General features: G+C 40.2%; 1 protein-coding gene across 2 annotated transcripts in view; it reads right to left on the reverse strand.

Annotated features, from left to right (window-relative positions):
- GRIN2A (glutamate ionotropic receptor NMDA type subunit 2A) overlaps positions 1-24,379 on the reverse strand; it is a 163,161-nt gene that overhangs the window by 12,634 nt on the left and 126,148 nt on the right. For both annotated transcript variants that reach the window (XM_005522881.3, XM_088063911.1), the window contains 2 exons: positions 12,267-12,454; positions 1,147-1,385 (listed from right to left, as the gene is read on the reverse strand). In XM_005522881.3, the coding sequence (XP_005522938.2) occupies positions 1,147-1,385; positions 12,267-12,454 (427 nt within the window). The remainder of the gene's footprint in view (positions 1-1,146; positions 1,386-12,266; positions 12,455-24,379) is intronic.

Below are 24,379 nucleotides of genomic sequence, written 5' to 3' on the forward strand. Positions count from 1 at the left end.
ACTGAAATAAAAAGGCTTCTAGTCATCATATTTTAGCTTTTCTGATCCCTATCTCAGTATATATGAAAAAAAACCCAACTCTTTCTAAAGCTGAATCTGAGTTAATTTGAGCAAAAGGCTGAAGCCCATTTTCTCACTTCAATCTCTTTGGTCACTCCTGTGAGCCCAACTGACATTTCCAATCTAGCAATTCTCAGACATTTACCTTTGACGTAAGTACGTCTTTTCCCCTGCATTTTTTAGGAAAATTTAATATAAAAAAGACTAGAAATATAAGGTTCAAATATAAATTGTGGAGGTTAGGGTACATATGGTTTCTAGACAATCCCCAACAGGGCAGAGCAGACTATTATTAATGCAGTTCAAAAATGGTCCAATCTACTCAACAGGGTAATTGCAGCACACTTAAAAGCAATTAGCCATTTTAGTATCATTTTCAGTTCTCCTCAGCTATATAGAAAATCCAGAAAAATCAATTACTTAATGAAAGTTCCAACTGTTTTAAAATTATGTGAAGAAAAAACCCAAACAATTTGTTAAAAACATAAGAATAAGACCACATTTCCATTTTTTTTACAAGTATCTGTTTCTTGCACATGTAAATCCCCTATGGCACTGATAAAGTTATCATTAAAATTGCTTGAGTGTCTAACCAGACACAAATGATACCTGTGTTTGACCTTTTCTCAGTTTATTCAAGTTTGCTATCAAGAAAAACTTACAAAAATATTCCACTGTACTTTTGTAACTTAAAATTCTCTTGATTAAGAAATGCCCAAAGCTCAGAGCTAGTCTCTTATAAAATTAGTATTTTTTAAATTTTATTTTTAATGTGGAAATTAATACATTTCCTGCACCTACTATTTCTTCATTGAAATTTCCCCTTACCGTATTTGTTTTCAGCATTTGGTTAGTTACTGATTATCCTGGCATATACCCTATGCATACCCTAAACAGTCCAATGGATTAAGACTTCCCAAGGAGTGCAAATACATCCTAAGCTCACTGACTACTCCAGAGCACCACACTGCTGCTCTAACACACATTTCAAATTTCCAGGTGGGAATAAAAGGAAGGATAATGTTTTGGGGAGGCAGTGTTTATTCTTTCCGTTGTCTAAAGGGGAAAAATGAAAGTAGTACTGACCCTGCTGATTGAGAACAGCAATCCTGGTCTATCCGAGCAGACTCCAGTGAAGCAGAATCTAAGTTTCCAGTAAAATAAGTGCTCCCAGACAAAGGTTATTAAGCTGAGTGCCATGGCTGCTGCAAGCATATAAAACACTCCTGCCATGTTGTCGATGTCCAGCTGGCTGCTCATGACTTCATTCTTCTCGTTGTGACAAATACCAGTCAGCCACAGGGTTTCTAACTCTTCCATTTCCCCTAGGAAGAGCAAGGAGTCAAACCAGTTAAAATGCAAAAATCACTGCTCACAGTATTCAAAAGTCTTTGCAAGTTTAAAAATACAACACCAATTAATGCTTCATCCGTGGAGCACTGCAGACTTATGTAGCCAGGAATTGCAAATATAGCGGATATCAACTCACAGCACCCTAGTTTCAGATGTCCTCAGATTTCATAAATTACGTGGGAAGCTGGATGCTCTAGAAAGGAGGATCTGTGGTTTAGATAGAACTTTCTTCTGGTTGCTATAAGTATTAGCACTTGCTATAGAGAGTAGAATGAGCTAGTAAAGAGCTGGGACAGGCTTTAGTGATCAGAGAGAGAACTCAGCAGAGAAGCACCCTGACACTCAAGCAGACCCTTTCATGCCCCCTCCTCTCCACTGCCCTACACTTGTACCTCCCTGATCCACTCTGACCCCTCCCTTTGGCCTTTCCCTTTAACAGCACAAGACAAATTTCACAAATCCTTGCAATTCTTTTAAAATGTGCCATGAGAAGTTTGTTCTTTCCTGTCTGATCCATGATAACCTTATTTCTTCTTTCCAAATAAGCTGCACTGTTGTGGCTGAAGCTCTCCTGACACATGTGATCTCTGCTCAGTATCTCTTCCCTTTTGCTGCTGCCATTCCAGTTTCCTGGGCAGCAACAGAAACACAAACGGCCTCACCACGTGCCTGAAATGGAGCATGTCTGGTTCTGGCTGTGCCACATCCTTACTGCCATTAAAACACTTCATTTACCTAAAGCTAACGAAGCAAATTTGCTCCCTCCATCTCTTGTGTATTCTTAACTTTGAATCCATATTTCACTGATGAGATTTGGCCTCAGATGAGGACATTGTCACCTAGCAGTGGTTGCTACTGCCAGCATGGACAGAGGCAGGCAAGAAACTCCAAGTGTTCCTGCCAAATTTTTTTTTTTTCCATTTTGCTTGATTTACTAATTTTCAAACATTTAATGTCGTTCTTAGTGAAGCACTGCATGGGCATACAGGCCTTTTTGCTCTCTTGGGATATAGTCAGCTGAGTAATTATCATTTTTAATGTCATAAACTTATTGTTTCCAGAAAATACAGCAGGCAATGTAGAGGGCCAAATAGGACAGTATTAGCTGTCTTGGTGTGTTTTCCAATTTAAGATATGGCTTCAATATGGGGAAAGAATTTCCATGGTACAAATCCCTAATCCTTAGCCAGTGATTAGGGAATACATTCTCAGTATTATAATTCATACATCACTGGAAAAAAGAACAGAAAAAAATGGCTAGAAGCTATATTGACATTTCAGCTACCTTCAAGCTAGAGTAGAAGATCAATGACCTGCTGTGCAAAAGCATTTTGCAGGAGAGAGTGCCAGGGCACCAGGAAAGCTGCAGCCCACAAATAATTTGGATGTGAGTTCCAATTGTAAATGGAACACAAGACTGTGATGGAGAAATTGCTTCTCAGAGAATGCGAATGAAAAACTGAAGTAGAAAGGACAAGTTCTGATGCACTTTAGCAAAGGCATTTCACAAATTTGTAAGAGGGATTATTCAGTCTCTAGCTAATTCCAAGTTTAATTTTGTGCTTGAAGCACGAATTGAACCTCTACATCTGCAAAAGGCAATGTGTCTTCTCCCAAATTACAGTGCTCAATCTTCAAAATACCTAAGAGCATCCCAAAGAAGAAAGTCAATCCTAATGAATCTTTTAAAATCTTCTAATCCAGGACATTGGACAATAAATTATTAATTGTAACAGTATAGATATTGCACACATAGATAATTGGGGTTCATTATTGCATTTCCATATCTTAGAACATTTGGATTTCTTTTGTTCTGCTAAACCTCAATGGACTGTTTCCCTCGTCTCCCTTTCAAGTCTTCCCCAAGGTCTATGAATAAAACTCACAGAGGCTAGAGAAGAGAAAAGAACCCAAGTCCAAAGAGAGAGCAATATTTCTGGTCTGTGCATTAGTAGCTGAAGCTCTGCCAATCAGATCTCATTACTTCCCACAGGAAAATTCACATCTCCCATGATTGTCAGACATCAATTTCATTTGACTGCTGTGCCCTTTCACTATTCATAACAAAATTCACGAAGGAATTTAAACCTCTTTTTTATCACTGTTTCCTCTGTGTTCTTTTCCCTTTGGCATGTACATCTAAAGTAACTATTGATAATCCAGCAACCTTTCCAAAAACATCCCGACAGAAATGAACCAAGCTTGTTTTCAGTCAAGATAAATGACAGTGCCCTGGCAAGTAAAGAACAAAGCATCCCAGAGCCTTGCAGATCCTGCTATTGCAATATCCCTCCCATAATATCTGACAATGACAGCAACCACTGTTAATTAACGTGCAAAAGGAATCCACATTTTTATAGATAGCAAAGCACTGTGAATCATTGGACTGTCATATCTATGGAGTGATGGAATGGGAATGGACATATTAGGCTGATAATTCTGGTCTCTCCATATAAAGCAGTTGCCATTTCCAGTACATATTTTTCTACATGTGCATATATATTTATATGTGTGTGTGTGTGTGTGTGTGTGTGTGTGTGTGTGTGTTCACAGAGAAACACAGACAAAACTGGTAATAATTTAACTGTAGTAACACTTCAGCAAAGCTGACCCTATAAAACTGGCAAAAATGCCCAATCTTCTTACTGCTTTTCCTGCCCATTACACTTTAAACCAGATATTCACAGAAGCCATAACATTTTTATTACAAAATCCTGAGGCATGAGAAACATTTTTATCTGTCAATTCAATCCTTATTAAAATCTGTTACTTCCAAATTTGGTCTGGAGTTTGAATTCAAAACATTGAACTTTGAAGCTTGTTATAATTTGGTTCAGAAAATAAATTCATTTAAAAGAACAAACTCCATTTGGAGGAATGTTGCCTTTCAAACCTTTTTGGCTGGTCTGACTTGTGAGCCGAATGCATAGGGTGATGACACCTATAGCAATATATTATACTTTGGAATTGAAAGGCCAACAATTTGTGATTACCAGGCACTGGAGACTTCAGTCATCCCTGTGTGTGCATAACACTCATTAGTGAGTGGGAGCTCCAAATATTTCATAAAACAGACCTTGGAAATCTAAGTCAGCAACCTCAATATCCATAAATGCTAGGCTCACTGAACTGAGTGTTAATGGAGTTCAAGTCTGCATCTAATAGGGGGGTCTAAAGTTACTCATAAATATTAATCAGACTTATTTTAAGGGTTTTTGTTTTCACTTTAGGCACTTGCTAAAGGAAAGTAATGCCACAATCATCTCCTATCTTCATTCATGTGTGGACCAGATTAAGGTATAAATGAACAGCTGCAGATCTCAGCAGAGTACATCACGACACTAGCACAAGACCAGAAAATGAAGAGTAGCAGCGTATTTGACAAAAAAAAATACAGTATTTATTTTCTGTTTAACACATCCACAATCTATTTAACCTGAAAAACTCATAAATGACTACATGATTCCTACACTAAGAGATATTTAAAAGTTCTACAGCACTATATCATAAAAGATCTGCTTCATTTACAGTGTAAGAATGGGCATAAGCAAGTGCTTTAAAAATCCGTATTTCAAGCAATGTTGAGTGTCGGCAGCATTCATTCAAAACACGCTCCAATAAATTGCAACATTCCAGTTCTCTCACTGGTAATCCAGCACTATTTACAATGGGTTTAGGTTACAGTGCAAACAGTGCAAAAGATCCCTTTGTGCTCCTCCTGGGTTTGTTCCTGTGGCTATGGAGCTCTCTGCCCTGGCTGCTATTTGCACAGAAATGTGCCGGTTGGCCTTTTGGTCTGAAAAAAACCACAAGGGCCTTTCTTTCTACATAAACTCCTCTGGCCTATTTCACACGTTATCATCCTGGGAAGCGCTGATAAACTGCCCACTGTGTCCCCTGAACAACTTTGTCACAATAAAAATTTCATTATCTAGACACAGAAACGATACAGTCTAGAGGGTAGAATCACATGCTTTTCCTCATCAGGGCCCTTAGCAGGCTCTGCAGGCTGTGCCACCTCTCCCTGGTGCTGCCACACATGCTGCCCTTTTGCAGCCTGTGTCACTGGCTCTTGGGATGTGTCAGGTCTCTGGGACACTTTTAGGGTGTTACTGATCTCCCCAGACTCCTTTTGTTTCTGTGGCACACAGGCACCTGCAACCACCTGAGCACTGGAACCCAGTGCCAGGTACAGCTGCACCAAACTGCCAGGCCCTTCAGCAGCTCTATCAGCACCTGCAGCTGCACAGGCAGTCACCCATCCCTGACTCCAAAAAACATTGCCTTGCATCAGTGAGAGCTGTCTGGAAAGATGAATTCTCCCATATATTGCGTTGTGCCATGCACTGCAGCCATCCCTGCTCTGTGCACACCCTGCAGGAGAGTGCCTGGGCCGAAGCAGGAAAGGATGCCCTGTCCCAGTGGGGAAAGCAGAGCTGCAGCCCAGCAGCCTCATTGTTTTGCTGGGTAAGTACAGCAGAGCTCTGGTGTCAGCACTTCCCTGGGACTTGCATAAGGCACGGGCCAGGAGCAGGTCACCAGCAGGAGATCTCAGTGCATGTGTCACGGCAGAAGGTGCCAAAGGCTGCTGTGACAGTGTCAGGGGCGGTGGCTCTCGTGCAAAGCGCTACCCTGAGGTTCAGCCTGAGCAGGCAGCACAGCAAACTGCATGCACTGAGAAGAGATGATGAGCAGGAGGGTTAAATATATACACTCACACTGGTCAGATGTAGGGCATCATCTTCAAAAGAGCCTGGCGGCACTAACAGAATCACCTGCTTATTCAGGCTGGACAAAAGGTAGTTTTCAAATTTAGGGACAACCTGTTCCGTGTTTACTCTGGTAGAACTCCCCCTAAGTGACAGGGGAGGAGGACAGCACCCCATCACTTGGGGACTCTAAAATAAAAGGGTGTTTCCCCCTGAAATGCGGCATCCAAATGGGTTGATGTGCATTTGGTTCAATAAATTCATCAATTCCAATTTGACCCAGTTTTATGATCCATACAGAATGTTTCAGAGGAGAGATTATATAAAACCACAGCAACTTTTCAAATTCAGCCTGGATCCCCCAAAACAATCTCTCTTATTTTCTGAGTTATTTCCCCCTGTAAAAATAGCAAGAGAAACACAGATGACTGACAGCAATAAACTTACTGTGAGCTAATGACTTCACTCTGCATGTCCCCATTAGTTAAGGATGAATTAACAGAACTGCTAAGCACGACTTTCAATATTACAATCCCTCTAACTCTTGTTCAGCTACACAAACACCCTCCACTTATACACTCACACTCTTCAGTCACATTTGTTCCACCCACTGCTTAAGGAGGACACTAAATATATAAACAGAAAATCACTGTGATTGTGGGTGTATTCTGCCTGAGCAGCACACACTGAAAATATGTCCTTGTAATCACATACGTATTTCCTTCTTGGGCTTTAACAGCCCGTGTGAGTCACACTGCTACACTTCCTTATAATCTAGACAGCGATTTGGAAGGCTTATGCTAAAATATGAAAAAAATAGCAAAGAGCTTTCCCCTTCCAGATGTAAGGGGCAAATCTCATTTCCACAGTTACCTATTACCCATAAGGACTGGGAAGCAATTATCCACCCAGGAAAACAATTCTTAGTGTACTAAGCTGCCCTAAAAGCACATGAAGATTAACCAGAACTAAAAGTTATTAGGAAGGGATAACAGACCCTGTGGAAACTCAGACCAGAACCAGTTTTCTCCTTTATGTCTCTGAGACTCTAATTGCTTTAAAGTTTTCAGCTTCAAGGGTTAAGGGCTTAATACAGCTACACCATCTGCCCTCTTCCTGGAGATCTCTTCCCACACTGTCTTTTGAACTGAGCTCTTAATCTGCAGGTAGTGCAATACATTACAAATGCCTCTGATGAGTAGATGCATAACCTGGCCAGCTGGCTGGTATTCTCCACTCCCCTCAAAATTGCTCCCCTTACCCAGCTTTTATTGTTCCTTGTTTCCAACCATTTCTGCTTACATGAGTGTTTTATCCCTCTATTCTGCTGCATCCCTTGTAGCTAAAGGCTCCTTGCTGTCTTTCTGTCCATCCCATTCACACTCAGATCCCCTCTTACTCTCTTAATTCTGAAGGAACTTTGTCATTTTGTAGTTCAATAATCTCATCCTGTCACAATTAAAAAAAAAAAAAAAAAAAAAAGAAAGAAAGAAAAAAGAGAGATGGGAGAAAGACTGAAAGAAACAGAGAGAAAGAGAGAAAGAAAAAGAGAAAGCTGAATTTTTCTCACTTTCTATGCACCAAAGACACGGTGCTGTGGGTTTCAGAAACAACACCTCCCAAATGATTTTGTGGAATTTTTTTGGACAAAGTACCACTCCTTAAAAGGCACATGCAGCCCAAGCCAGAGGAGTATCAGCAACACCAGGGCCTGCAGACAGCTGGCCTAAAGTTCCTGCTCTGGGAGCTGGAGGAACACGGTGCCTTCCCGAGCGCTGTGTCCGGAGCTGCTGAGCCCCGCGGCTGTGCCTGAGCCCTCACCCCGCTGCTGGCAGGGCTGTGTGCCCACAGCAGTGACAGCTGCCAGGTACCACACTGCTGCTGGGGACACCAGCCTGCCCAGCTGCTGCTGCAGAGGTTCACAAAAGAAATCAAAGCTCGGATCATGCGATTCCTCAGCGCACGGCATTTCTGTTCTGACACATTCCTGTGGCTGTGGGCGGAAGATCCAAACAAAATGATGGTGCTGTTTCTTAGCAGCCGTATCATTTTAGTTGCTTCTGAACTCCTGGGTGCATCTATTTCTCAACAGAAGATTGAGATTCTGTGTCTCAGTAGAAATATTTTTACTTCTCTGTTAAAAAACAATGGAAGTTTCATCTTGTGACCATAGCAAGACAAAAAAAGCAGCACAACCACCACTGGGCTTTAGAGAATCATCCCAGCCATCAACTGTCTTAAACAAAGCTGCAGATGCTAATCATCAACTAAAAGCTTTTGCAGATAATGAGATGTGCTGTACAGATAGCAAGATGAACAAAGCCAGAAATTCACTAGCAATGCACTTCACTCATATCCCTTATGCAAGAAAAGGCAACTCTGAACTCTTTCTGTTGAAAAGATTCAGAGTTCCAATGCAATTAATCTTATACTAACAACTGCTTATTCATCTCAACTTCCCACGGGCAGGACTACGTATGTGAGCTTGCACAAACCAAGGGATGAAACCTTTTGAGTATAATTATACTTTTGAGACAATTAAGTAGCTATTCTTTAAACTCCTCAGCAACTCATTCCCATCCTTCTTTCCTCTGCCTCTTTTCCTCTTTGTCAGAGTAACAAATTTGGCACCTTGTAGCCTGCTTCCTTACATGGAGACTTCAGAGCTGCTCTCACAGTGTGATTGGTAATTGTCAGTGTAATTGGTCCACCCAGTAGAACTATCCTCAGGATGGGAACACTATTCATGTAGAAATATATAGATAAACCACCCAGTCAGAGCTTGAAGTTATCCCTAACACAAGCCTACATCACTCTGCATTTAGTTAATTTTTTCTCCAAAGATTAAAAAGAGGACCAACAAGAGGCCAACAAGATTAAAAAGAGGGTTCAAAGTCATTGGCTTTAATGCAGAAACAGAATCATGCTTTGAGAAGTATGAAAAGATGCCCCTACAAGAACAAGTAATTAATTCTTCAGTTGGATGTTTTACATCAGCAAGGAAGAGGGAAGAGGTTCCTATCCACTGCACAAAAAAATCATTTCAATGTGTAAGTGAACTGGCTGAGATAGAAGAATTATATAGAAGCAGCAAGGAAAAAATCAAATGAGAAAAATTACAGAAGAAAGACATGTGCAGAGGAAATTGGAAGCTCTAAAATACATCTCAAAAGGCCATTTCAGTACTGGGTAAATGTGAAAAAGAGATGAGATCATGGCTTTTTGTATGTGCAATCAGATATACTTTTACACAAATTACTTGATCTTACACAAATATATAGCATAATCCAAAACAGTTTTTCCTCTTATTAACATATTATTCATATAAAGAAATTATGTTTGTTGAACTCATTAGAATTTTTTCTTATAGTTATGGAACTCATTAGGTTTACAATCATTCACTGAAATTATTCCGTACCCTAATGAATGCCCTATTACACATACTGAAGAATAATTCAATACTACTCGGGGCTCTGCTGTTTTACAGGCTTAGTCTTTGAGGATAATAAATTCTACAGAAGTGATACATGTGAAAGAAGATTTCTGCCTCCATTTGTGTTTGCCTGTTTATTTAAACAACCTCATTCAGGCTCCACTGAGGCTTTCCCAGGAGTACTCTCTTAGGATGAAACCTTCCCCCCAACCATACTTGCTTTTAGTCTAGAGAACTTCAAAGAGATTTTTAGTGATACAGCAAAGTGATGTTGTACTGAACTCTGGGTTCACCCCTTCTAGCTCACCAAAACAGAATTATGTAAGTTCACAGCTAAAAAGATTACCCATCGAACTACTGAAGTTAGACATGGATTACAAAATCAGGTCGAGCTAGTTCTGGGCAATTACTCTTTACATTTAATTTCTTGGTGGTTAGTTCCAGTTCACCTGCAATGTACTTTGTAACTCAGTAGAAGAAATTTCATTATTAGGACTTTTTTGTTAATTTTTTTCTTTTTTATTTTCCCCCACATTTGGTAAAGATGCAATGGTAGTTGGAGGTTTTTTCCCTGAAAACAGTCAATAAAGAGACAATAAAGTGAGACAAGGTATAAAGCAGGGACTAAAAGAAACATACCTATGGTAATTTCTACACATCATATATGTCCAACTACTATTCTCTTTACTAGAGCCCACACCATTTTATGAACTAATTTAGGGATCCTTCACAAGAGAAAAGTAATGTTTTAGCATTCCTGGGTTGTTCAGCATAACTTCTAACAGTAATGAAAAAATGCCATAAATGTATTCACAATTCCCACGGTTTGTGCATTCAAAATGTTTGCTTATCTTCTGGGCAAGATGAGCAAGGGCTCAGACATTTCATAATGAGGTTTCATTCACCTGGGTGTTCCCTATATCTATTGCTATTCTCTAAGTTTTAATACTGAGATGTTTAGATAATTCATTTGTATTATTTTAAGCAACTAAATATGGGTTAAAGATATAAGCATTTGTATGCTGTGGAAGTCCACAGGTCAAAGTATAAGCAAAACAATAAGCAAAGTGTAAGACTTTTCACACTTTGCTCCTACCCACTATGTTTTGTACCTGATATTCAGAGTTGAGATGAAGCATAAACATGCAGCACCTTCAGTATTTTTATGAGCTTTTTCTTAAATAACTTCAAGTCCTTTCCCTTCTATTTCATTTCTTTTCCTTCTCTGTGATTTAATTTTTTGTGTTGGATGAGAAGTATCAAAAATGCTGAAGGAGTAAGCATGAAGGAAATGCAAAGTGAAAGGAATGAAAACCCAAGTGTTGCTCTGGCTACATCTAGAGGGGTTAGCCCACACTGAGAAACGCACCTCAGATCCTCCTTCAGGCTACAGAAGCTTTTTCTTCTTTAGTATGGGACCAATAATTCAACTCATTCAAATTCTTCATTTAAAAATGGCTCAGAATTATAGCACTGAATAATTCTTAACAGTATTACACAAACAGAAAATAACATTCAAAAATATGTGAATGTTTGAAAGGCAGCCATTGCAGGTCATCTAGTCATTCTTTCACCCAAGTAAGTGAGGTTTCTTCCATGTGCCTCTCTAAATCCAACAGATGGATATGATGACACTATTATTTCCATACAGACACCAGACAAAATGCATCAGTCATGATGATGACAACCTCTTCCAGTTGTTTAGTGTTATAAAAGGAGTAAAATCTGACTGCTGGAAGACTAACACTCATTGTCTGCCCCATGAAAATTAATGTCCTGGGGTTTACAGAACAGGAGGCCACTATGCTAAGTCCTGCTCTCCACCATTCCTGTTACACTGAAACTCACCATTCTTACCCTCAATTGCTTGTTATGGTGATATTAAACCCATATTTATCTTTTGATAAAGCCTTCTCTTTCACTGATAGAGAAATGCAAAGTCAACACATACATCCATATAAAAAAACAAAGTTTATATAGTACACACCATATTCCAATCTGATAGAGGATTTAATCAATCATACTACAGAAAATTTTTAATTACCATATTGCTATTTGCCTGTACAGGTGAAACACAAAGCTTTCTAAAATCAAAAAGGAGTTCATACCCTATGTGGAGACTGAGTCATCATTGTTGTTTTCAAATATATCAGAGATGTGCAGCAAGTTTTCTCCTGCAGGGCAGAAGTGCCAGGACCTAGAGTTCTTCTATTTTGTGTTAGAATGAAAAATATTTGTTTGAAGTACAATGAAAGAAGTCACCTTAATTCAATTTCATTGGCATTCTTTTACCAGAAGTTTAAATGAATCCATCCTAGATTAGGGATCACTCACATCAGTTCAGAACTGAGCTAAACACTTTTAAAGAGAAGAACAGTCAGGCTGAAAGATAACTCATCTACCAAGGAATTGCTCAGAGACAAAAATAAAGGAAATAAATAAATGTATAAATGCCCTCTAACACTTAGGCCAGCTTTACTTTGTGATGTATATGAAAACACTTCCTGAGAATAGATGCCAATGCCCTTGGCAGTGAGGTGAGCTAGAATCAAGTGGAAGAGAACTCCTGTCTCACCAACAAGAAGTAATTTTACTTTGTTTTACCTGTTTTTATTTTAAAGACTTCAAGAGAACAGGATCAGAGCTACTAAAATCAAATTAACTGCACCTACATAGAGGAAGAAAAGAAAGGAAAAAAGCTTGGTCCCTACCGTCTCCCACAAACTGAAGGAGGGCGAGATCAATTTGTCTCTTCCAAGGTGATCCTTTCTGGAGAGCAATCCCATAGCCAGTAGTGGCAAAGATGTACCCACTGCCTATTGTGACAAGTTTGCAGCCTTCATCTCTTCCAGCTTTGTAATTCAGCACTGCTGCATCATAGATGAAAGCATCCAACTTCCTGAAATAAAAGAAAACATTTTACAAACCAAATCATTAGGGACAGCTGTTGTCAGACTTCTTTTGTCCTTGATGTTAGGACCCTGTTGACTATCATATGGATTCTTTGATATCATTAATTACATATCCTGCTCTGCTGTATCTAAAATTAACAAAAGGCATCTATTTTAGTGAGGGGAAAGTAGGACACATAGTTTTGCATTTCTATTTTAAGGGTTGCTGTTAAAAAATACTGAGCAGGAGAAACCAATCCACAAAATGTCTTGCCCTGATATCTTTGTATCTTTGCTCTCAGTATGAATAATAAATATCTTGAGATGCAAAATGATATCCAAAAGCAACAGAAAGGACAACAGAGAAAGAATTGAAGCAACAATAGACAATAAGTTTATTTAAAATACTGAATGAGATTGAAAAAAATGTTCACCAGATTTACATACACACCCTTGTTTTACTTCTCTTTCCAAAAATAAACAGTGAAGGTGGAGGTTAAGTCCTTGATAAGACAAAGGAAGATACTGGAGCATATGTCATAGAGCTACCTAAAATCCCACTTAAATATGATAGAAAATATTTCTTTATGATTCATAGTTCCAAACATATGTATTTGTGCATCTGAAGCACAGCAGGAAGAAAGGAATTTGTGAAAAAGTTTAAGCTTTTACCCCATCTATCTAAAAATGGAAGAATGAGATAATCCCATTCTCTAAAGAATACAGGGAACACAACAGGAGTGGAACACAAATTCAGTGAAGAAAGGAAAAGAAGCAATATCCTCCAGGGATACCTTCTCAAAGGCACTGTAAAGCAAGTTAGAAGGCAGGTGCATGGATGTTTCACAAAGGAAGGCAGTGAAAATGCACATACAAGAAGAGGAAGCCATTTGGATGGACAATCACTTGACAGCAGCAGATGCCAGCCAAAGGCATTCTTATACTGCCAGAAATTCATATGCAAACTTCAGAAAGAAACAGATAAAACTTTATTTTGCATTACTGCCCTCATCTGCAGACAAAACCTTTTAAGATTTTTATTACTTGCACAAGAGGAAAGAGCTGTTGGGGCCCCAGCTCCAACTTCACCTGAAAAACACAGGAAAGCAAAGCCAGTCCACTCCCAATAACACACCCTCCCTTCCCAGCATCTTTGTGCATCCCCTAGGAATCAGAGGAGCAGGAAGGACACAGCCACTCCAGTGGCTTTGCTGGATGGTGTGGGGGAGTCTCCACACTGCCACCCCCATGGGCTGTGCAGCCCCAGGCACTGCCAGCTCTGCCTGCTGAGCCCCTGCAGAGCCACAGAGCATCGCTGTGCAGCACTGCTGAACCGACCTGACGGGCTGCAGCTGACACTGCACTGCCCACCAACACTCGGGGCCTGTCTCCATGCAAAGGCAGCTATAAAAATAAATGTATTGTGGCACAAACAGGAGCAACAGCATCAGCTTCAATTACATTATATCAGGGGGCACCAGTTGGGAATTCTCTTCCTATGAAGTCTTGGAGTCACACTTGCTATTAAGCTTAAATCTGTTTATGTTGATAAAACTTTTCATTTATACCCACAGAACAGAGCAAGACCTAGACATATCACATTTTGACTACTGACAGAAAAAAAAGCCCCAACAAGCTTTCATGCATATCATAATTCAAAGTTTATTCATAAATGATCAATCAACAGAACCCTAACTTTTTCAGAACTCTAAATCAGATACCAAAAATAAATAGCAAATAAAGAAACCCATGTCTTTATCACATTAAACCAAGAGGAATACCAGGAGAGAACGAAGTTCTTGGATTTTGTCTGCTGTTGTGGAAAAGTTAAGTTCCTGTCACTAATTACTGCTCTTTATTGCTTTCCTTCAAGGATATTTCTCCCAACAGTCACCATTCAAGTCATCTAATTGAAATTTAGTGAAGTGGTTAATTCAGAGTAGAGGTGGTTCATTCAACAATAAAAAAATAGTTGGCCCATCAGTTCTTTTGTTTTTCCCCTCTTCCCTAAATTTCCCTTGGCCCAACCTTCAGTTTAAAAGTCAGATTAGCTCCACCAATGCTCAAAATTTGGTTTCCTCATTCCTTTAAATGGATAATTTAATATGCAGAAAATCACTAAACATCTGGTAGGCGATGTCACAAATTCAATCCATAAATAAAACACGGATGGCTACCTGGTACTGAGGGTAACTAAACTGGAAAGAGCCAAGAGGTGCTGGGGCACTGCCAAGCCTGCAGCCCTCAACAGAGTTTTCTAAATGCTGGGCTTTGATGCAGCACTTCAGAGACAATATTTGCTTGTATAGAGAGCAAAACCAAAAATCTATGTCCTTTGGGTAGGCTCACAGTGGGAAGAAACCCCATAAACCTGCTTGCTGTACCCTCAGGATATTGTCACTTTTCTGACCTACAGCAGCCAATTACCAAAACCAACAGAGCCCAGCCCCAGCTCCTGACATCTGCAGTTATCTGTGGGGAAGGAAGGAAGGACTGCTCCCCTCTCAGAGGATGCTCACAGCTCAGGGATTGGGTGGTGTTGCTCTCTCCATGGTACAGACACTGCTGCAACCACACAACTTAAAACACATTCTGGAATTTGTCATCTGTTTATTCTGGGATTTGTAGTTTTGCAATGCAAGCACATAAAACACATGCTGTTAAACAGAGAGAAAATATAAAAAGTCAGCTACTCTTCTGTCAAAACAGTCTCAGTCAGAAATACAATGGAAAAAGATCTCTTTGCTAAAGCCTCCAGGGCTAAAGCCTTGTGCTACCTCAGAAATTGCAGTCTTCACATGCAGTTTGCCTCCTTGGTTACTGAGCACTGTAGTAAAACTTTGGGACAGAAAGACAAAGCACGGCCAGAGTTTCCCTCGCTGTGGAAGCAGCTCCCCAGCTTCCCAGGAGCCTGGGATCAGTGCAGTGCTCACACGTGGAGCATCTTCGGAGGATGCAGAAGGCTTTACTTTTGAGGACTTTTTCTATACTACTTCTGTAAGGTCACAACAAATCCCATTACACAAATCAATTTAAAAACATGAGGTACTTTCCTGACAGATGCTGAGAGCTGAAGGTTCTGCTGTCAGTCGCTGCCCAATGTCTTAACTGTAAATCAAAAATTGATTGCCCTGAAAAATTCTTGGTGTCCACAAATACAAACTTATATTCACAATTTATTTTCTGCATTCCCAACATAACTCTTATAACCTCTCAAGGCTTAATCATCTTTTCATCGTGTGCTGATTACAGAAGTACTGTTCCTGCAAAGCTCCAGAACACGCTGTGCCCCTGCAGCGTGGGCAGGGAGGAACAAGCCCCATCCAAAGCTCTCAGATTTTAGGGCACCCAACTCTTCCATCACTAGGAGGTGAATTTATGGCATTCCAAAATTTTAAGAACTTTCAGATAACTATAAACATTTCTTAATTAGTATTTCCAAAAACGGAGACAGCAAAATCTGGGCAAGCCCAAAAATTGTGACCCTTTCTGAGCTGTTTGCAAAGCTGGGAGCGAGATCAGCGCTGGCGGAAGACAAGGCAGGGATATGTGCAGGCCAGAAGGCTGCTGGGAACACAGAGGATTTTCCTTCTTGCCATGTCTGTGTGGAGAAAGCCACAGCTGCTGTTTCCCTGGGATCTGATGGAAAAGGCAGGCTGGGTGCACAGCAGGGACCGCTGGACACAGAAGCCCATCCTTGTCATTCTCCAGGCAGGACTGGGAAGCCAGGACCTCCAGCTCTCCCTGTTCTTTCTACAGAGACTGGCAAGCCCCAGGTGTTGGTTCTAATGGCACAAAACTGCAGTGTGCTGCACAGCTGAGCACGCTGTGCTGAGGTCACCCCTCAGTGCAGAGCAGCTTCCACACCCTGAGCACGGACCACACACCCAGAGAGGCTCAGAGCCTCCTGCAAGCCTCAGCCACGTACAAATGAACCATTAACTTGGTTAACCACCATAACCACCATTAACAAATGAACCATTAACTTGGTTAACCACCATAACCACCATTAACAAATGAACCATTAACTTGGTTAACCACCATAACCACCATTAACAAATGAACCATTAATTTGTCAGCTCAGTGCAGCAGGGAGGGAGAAGCTTTGTCACACTGTGGAGTTTAACTAAACTGGTAAGAAGTGTTAGAGAGTGAGAGAGAACTAACAAAGGTGAAATGTGAGAAGGTTCAAAACTGCCACGAAGTGGCCAAACAGGCTGGGCACCTGCAGCCAGTGCAGGGGAGCAGAACTGCAGAGCTGTGATTCATCTGAGCAGGTCTGCAAATTTCTCAGAACTACCGCAATAATCCTGGCCAGAAGGAAAAAGAAACAGTTTGGAATATTTATATAACAGTGACTACAAAGGCAGACATCCTTCATCACTGAGCAAGCACCAAGGGGATAGGGGGTGGGGAGAATCTTATCTCACAGCATCAGAGAACATCAGGTGTTATGAAATCATGAATTCGAATACTTCTAGAAAAACCCAAACAGGCATTACTGAATGTAATAATTTGAAGTGGGAGATACATGAAAAATGTGTGGACAGTCCCATAAATAAACGTTTATGATTAATCAAGAAGGACAGGAGTTGAAAAATTAGAAAAACTACTGCAAAAATTTATTCTCAAGAATTGCTGGACACATGCAAAATTGCCTGCATAGAGAAAATTTAAGTTAGAGGAAAAGGTACAGAAAAGCAATTTCAGAAAAGTTGAAAACATTTCCCTATAATTTTCCCCATCCTTATTATTGGCACAACTTTTCATAAAATTCCTATGATGAAAACTGAAAAGGAAGATGAGGAAAATGCTCCTTTTATTAGTCACTTCTCCCTTAACAACAGAAATATAACACAATTGAAAAACATTCCTTTGTTTTCTTAACCAACTACATCTTCCTTCCATGATTTTGTTCCCTTGATGGAATAAGTAAAAATCTAAAATGCCAATCTGCTCAGTAGTTCTGGAGCTACAATGACATTAGGGGGGAAAAAATTGGTGTCCACTTAAGGCTGGATTAAATTTAATTATATATTTTTAGAGACCATCAATAGCATTGTTGGGAAGGCAGCGAGTCCAAGCATACTGTCTGTAAGATCTGATGGATTTACATCACAAACTTTCATTTCATCCCTTCTTTCTTCACAGAAGAGATAAAAGGAAGTATGTCAAGAGTGAACAGTGAGGGACAGCATTATTTGTGTCTCTCTGTGTCCTGGGGATCCAGTGCTGAAAGGTCACTATGGAATGGCACAGCAATCAAAGGGAAAGAATGCTGCTCTGAAGATGAGGTTTCCATGAAAGTCTCTACAGGGACACTTTGATACTGCTGAAGCAAAAGCAGATATTTAACCTTAGCATGAAGGACTGTTGATTTCCCTTACACAGTTTTGACTAAAACGCATTTCAGCTTATCTGATGCACTTCATCACCAGCAGTGACTTTATCTTTCTGAACATATTCAAATGGCTCCTCACAGAACTGAACTTCACACACACTGAGTGGATTTCTTGACATCTTGATACTGCCAATTCATTAGGGGAAAATTGAACAACCACCCCCCGCAACAACACAGGTCAACAAAGTATAACCCAGTTAAATGATGAAATCATGAGCATGGAACAAGCTTTCAACTTTTCTCCCAGCTCAAACTATCCTCACTTCAATCTTCACACAGAAAACACAGACATAAAATTTGAAAGAGCAGGTTCTGACAGACATTAACACCACCATGAGAGGTTGTGGAGGCTTCACCTCGCCTGTCAGGGCAATCCCAGCTGCTGGAACATCCACTGAGAACCTCCCTTGGCTGTGGTTACCTGAATGGGCACATTCACCCTCCTCACTCCTGGGAGCTCCCATCCACCACCCCTCTGCCCACTCACCTTCCCAGTCCCTGAAACATTTCCCTTAGCAACAAAATAATGGAAAATTTAGTGTGCCTTTATGATTAATTTATACAATGGAAGATTGTCCCACTTCACTTCTCAGAAGCCAAGCCAAGAAGTTTTTGCAACGCATCAGTTTATCAAAACACAAAATTTGAAGAGCTGAGTGGGGGGAATATATTTTTAGATTAAAGGTTTTGTCCCAGTTACAATAGCATAATGAAGGATTAATTCAGCACAGCTCACCAAGTACCTGATCTCAACCCCAAACTAACTCAGAATAGCTTCTTAAAATAATAGGGGTTAGATGAGACACAGCCACTTCCACCTGTTTTATTTTGTTTTATTTACAGGGTATTTGTAATATTTAGAGATATTAGATAGATAACAGCATTACCTAAAAAAAGTTATAATGCAGACAAAGGAAGTAACCTTAAAAAATAAAAAAAGCCAAAGCCAATCAAAAAAACTCCAGAAGAGCACTCAGGTAATGAGAAAAGGAACTGGAATGAAATTATTATAAATTATTTTTTTTCTAGAGGCAAGTTTCTATGCATCAGGTGAACAGGAGAAACAGGGCTGTTAGTTTTTGTTTCTTTTTAAAAAATTGCAAAAGAAGCAATCTTCTGGCCAGGAAGAAACTCCCAAAAATGTAAAAATTACAAGAATGTGAGAATAACTACATTTCCTGCAAGAACAGTAGTTATGGGGAAAGAGGAATCAGCCATGAGAAAAACTGATGCCAGAAAATCCCATCATGAGTGGAAATTCTATAGGAGTCTTTAAGTCTGTGCTGGCAGCTTGTAGTGCTGAACTCTGCTCACTTCAGCAGTAATAGCAGGAAAGCTGTGCTCATTCAGCCACAGACTTCTTTTAAGATACTAGATTTCAGAATTGATATTGGAGTGAAGAGATCCCTCTGAAAAATGTTCCTAGATGGAACAGCAAATGTAAATGTTTTCACATCTCTGCAGCCCTCTGGCACAGACAGCAGTTGCCCTGATGCAAACCAGCTTTTAAATTCTTAGCTCATGTGGCTACAGCTGGAACATCCATTGGAAATCATTCCCTGCAGAGCACAATGCCAAAATGAACATTAGAGTGAACACTGAGACATATATTAAATTAAAGCACCACAGAAAGCATCATAATGTAAATTGAAATTAAGTTACTCCAGCCATCTGATGCCAAATTAAATGAAGTTATTGATTGCAGAAGTTGTCTGATCTTGGTCAGCCAGGACAGAAAATCCTGAATGGGCCAAACTGTTTAGCAGAGATGTTTTTTTTTACAGAAGGTCAGGAAGGAAACCAGCTCCTTCAGACAGTTTTAAGGAAAGTGTATTTATAATTGCACAATAATTTAGTGCTTACTGTCAAAATGGATAGTGATAAGTAGACCCCCTGGAGCACAGCAAACATCTGGCTCTCCCAGGTAGTTCAGGATCTTTGTTCAGTGTTCCTTGACTTAGATGTTTCCCCTGTGTTTATATGATGAGAGCATTCATACATGGTGCTCTCTCTTCATGTATCATAACAGGTATCCTGGAGGGCTGCAAGCATAAATTATAATGACTACAGATACTTCATGCTGCCTACAGACCTTTTCCTTTCTTCCTCAAACTCTCTTCAGAGTTAACCATCCCTAGCAAATTCTTAAAAATTTGGTCAAAGATTTGGACTTTTCTGTGAGTTCTGGTTGTAAGCTGCTATTGTATCCCCACGAGAACAATGAAGAATTTGTGTCTTTAATGAAAAATTAAAATATATCATTTTTCTTTTCTTTCTTCTCTCACTCCTTGCCCTCGTCTTTTGAGGAGAAAAAGTATGAACCACAGCAAGAACAAAAATTATGAAGTTTTTCCTCTGGTGAAAATTTTGATGACAATTTTTCTTTAAAAATAAAAGGAAAATATTGAAATTGGTTTTGCATTGAAGTGGAGAGATGTCAGCTGGCTGTCTAAAAGACAAGTTGGGCTTGATTTTAACTTTGGGCACATCACTACTATAATTGGCAGTCCTAATTAGCAGTAGGACCTGCTGGGCACAATCCCAACTGTGCTGCAGCTGACGGAAACAGCGATGTTTGCCTCCTGGTTATGCCTGTGCCACGCTGCAGAAGCTGCCAGCTCAGCCTCTGACCTGGTTGTATTCGCTCAACAAATAACAGAGTATGCGAAGCTGTGAATTGGATAATTTATAATCACTGTGAGAACAACAAAAATCCAATTCAGGCCAATAAACTCACAGACGGGGTTAAAAGGCCATTGGGGCCTTCTGGGTGCTCTCCTGCGCTCTCTCTGCTTAATGCCGTAAGATTCTATAAAACATGTTAATAATCATGTTCTTCTCACATGGGAGAGCGGGCTTGCAGGGAGGAAATAACTCCTCATGCCATTTGCACTGCTCCCTTCCAGGTGTTTCTGCTGGCATTGCAACTTGTCATTAAAGGATGCTGAGGATACAACCACCACGTGTCCCTGTCAAAGTGACAGCTCAGGACAGCCTGCAGGCCAAGAGCAGCTCCTCAGGGGCAGCTGATAAATCATGGGAATGTAACTCTTCACATCTGGTCACCCAGAATGGCTGAGGCCATTCCTGCTGTGGCTGTGGCACTGCAGACATGCTGACAACACAGCAGCCTTTGCAAGCAGCTCTGTAATTCCATCAGCATGTCAGAGAGGACGTGGGAATAAGGTATTCAACTGATGTGTATCAACACAAGCACTGCTGTCTTTAACAGCAAGGCAGATGACGTCCCAAGTAAACTTCAGCATCAAATCCCTGAACACACAGTCACAGCTGGGGCTGGCAATAAAAGCTGTAAAGCATTCACGACAGCGAGGGGATCTGCAGCTGCACACGGGGCTGCTGGCCTGGGGAGCACCAGGGACTCATTCCTGCAGCTCCCTTGAAAGGAAGTGACAGGCAACAGGCAAGCAAACATTTCCCATTTTATCCCTACAGTAAAAAGAGCCTCTCCCAATTAAATTTTCTCATTTCAGCCATTAGCAGTTAAATCCCAGACTATATGCCACTGTAGATGTGCTGGGGCAAAGGTGAGAACATGAAATGCATTTCCAGTTTATTGCCATTGCAATTTCTACTCTTGACAGTTTTACAGCCACAAATAGAAACACTGCGTGCAAACTCAAGAGCTATGAGCTCATACAACCCACACCAGAGAACTGCAACTGGAAGGTTGCTTTGCCTGCAAAAAGATGGTATTCTTTAATATAATCTCTCCAGGAAAAATATAGGCAGGCAAACAGAAGGAAGCACACTCAAAGAGCCACTGCAAACACAACACAATAATTAATGACTTCCTATTCAGGAATTTATTTTCTCTTCAAGAAGCACAATCAATAGGATCTGTCTCCCTGGTACAGAGGGCTCTAGAAAAGTAGATCAATTAAATGCAGCATGGACAGAAATGCTTGTGATGTGTTTTTAAGGCTGTGTTTGATCAATAAGCATCTCAAGAGCTCAGAGGAGCCTCCACAGCTCTGGCAGAGCCGAACACTCTCACCAAGAACACATTAACTAACACCTTGCAGACTCTGCTCTTCTGAGTAATGCTCAGGGCAACAACTGCCATTTCTGTTCTCATTAAAGAACAAAACCCTACCTGAGCTGCTTGGTCCTGCCTAAGGAACAATCCCAAGCTCTGCACGTAGCACAGCACATGTGGACCACCTTAAATGCACGAAACACACAAGTACACTTTTTGACAAGGTTATGAGATCAAGATTGCTTTCAGTAGCAAACTGCATTGAGGGAGGGATAATATTCTGCCATTTTGAAAATCATTAAGTAGTACTTCAGTAACAAGATCTTCCTTTTTAACAGGCCTATTTGCAAACTGACACATTTAATTAGTAAAGTTCTGCTGCTGTTCAAATGGTGTTTCAGCAGCTTCCTGAGAAATGCACCTGTCAGTCTCAGAAATAGGGCCCTAGTGACAAGAGATGGATATTACTGAGTCTTTAGAGACTTTTTTTTTAAAGATCTTTTCAGAAACAAAGGTTAATTTTGTATCAAAGAGGAAAACCCAATAAAGCTGATAACTTTGCCCTCACCCCTGATGGCAACAAGCATTCATGAAGAAGCTGCAGTGAACCCCCTATGGGGATTCACCTGAGGGAGTAGGTATAATGTCAGTGTAGACTAACACAAAAATCTCATTTCCACTTTGATTTGCAGCATTTCCCAGGTGATGATCTCAAACATTTTTGATGCTAATTGAACAAGACAGGTCCAAGCCTATTGCCCATGCAGTGAAGTTGCTTGTTCTAATTAAAAAAAACAAAGGCAGATGCTTTCCTTGTACATTAATTTCTGAAACAGTACCAGCTTCACCTCTCAAAGATGAAACCAGAAAGGGGCTGGGTATGCTTCCATGGCTTCCCAGGCACAGCTGTGAGCACACTCACCTCTGCATGCAATACTCCAACACAAGTCTTATCTAACCCTTACACCTGACCAGGAAATAAAGGCAGGAATACCATTTATTTTATACATATTTCTATCCATATTTCTCCCCTCCTAAGGCTTTTTCTGGCCACATTAGCAAGTGGACTGAAGCAGCTGATTTTCCACTTCTTGAGAAAAAAAAAAAAAAACAAAAAAAACCACAGCAGTTTGGTTTTTAATTTGTTCTCCAAACTGCAAATCTCAAATTTCATGTTTGTCTTCTACCTGCTTTCTCCTTCCAGTTCAATTCAATAACATTATGTATTAAACACAATGGTCTCAAAGATCAAGGTATTTCTAATACATCTCAAGATGTTAATGCTAATTAAAGCTGATCAAAAGATTTTGTCTGAGATACAGCAAAACCAGACTGAACTGTGACAAGATGCTACTTTATCATTTCATTCTGTTTAGATCACAAGGGCCACACGTATGGCATTATTCAGTCACTAAGCATTGGCTCATTGCTGGAATTTTTTGCATCTTGAAATTAGAATCAAACACTCTACAAAAGTAATTAAAAGGGACAAAACCTCATGTCTTCAATTAAGCAAAAGTAGGTTTTAAAGTGAGATTGGAAATACAGGTTAAACAAACACTCCAGGGATAACACAGTTCATATTTATTTTAACTTGCAGCAGCAATTATCAACCAGATTCTTTGCAAGTCCTTCTCAGTCTATAGACTATGACTAAAATTGTCAGATAGTTCATTTTCAAAAAGCTGTGCAGAAGTAGCAAGTCTTACCATGCATGGGGAAGCTGCTTGTTGTATCCCCAAGGATGAGAATGAAAAAAAAAAAAAAAAAACCAAAGATAAAAGTACAGGAATAGTTTTGGAAAGAGATAAAGATGAAAAGAAACAAATTAACTGTAATAAGGTGAACAGAACACACACAATGAAGAGGAAAATAGAAATTATATGTTTGTTTGGAAGCAGAAGCAGTTTGAGGAAGAAGAGATGAGTCATCCTCAAAAGAGCCAGAGAAACAGAGACTCCATGGGACCAGATGTACTAATTATCATGGAATCCAGTGAATGAGGGAGGGAGAAGTTAAATATGTCTCAACCAGACTTCATCAAGTCTAGCTAAAGATGAAAGGGCAAATTTTACAGGGAAGAGAGAAAGAATTTGGTCAACAAAATCATAAGGGGGAGAGCAAGAAAATATGGTTCTGTATGCTGATGAACAGAAAGTTTGGCAGAAAAAAAAAAATGAAAAATTGGTTTTGAAGAATCTGAGTCTGAAATTTTGAGTCTGAAAGCAGCTGACACCCTGCTGTTCAGTCCTTCTGCAGGTGCCACCAGACAAGGAGAACAGCATGGAGGTAGCAGTTACTTGTACTGACCCAGAAGTCATCTGCTACAGAAATACCAGTCAAGGGAAGCAAGGCAGACACCTGGGGGTGTCCATACACAGAAATCACTTAGAAGAGGAAAGAAACTTCAGCAGGGGAAAAGGAATTTGTCAAAAATAAATAGTTGATGCTGTCAAAAGGAGCAAAGCTTTTAATGAGGACCATCATCTGGCCACCACCAGCAGGAGCAGCCAGCCTGAGTTTTACGAACAT

Source organism: Pseudopodoces humilis, chromosome 18 (assembly GCF_049639895.1).
Source record: "Pseudopodoces humilis isolate 2021_Gansu_Grassland_sample_001 chromosome 18, ASM4963989v1, whole genome shotgun sequence".
NCBI lineage: Eukaryota > Metazoa > Chordata > Aves > Passeriformes > Paridae > Pseudopodoces > Pseudopodoces humilis.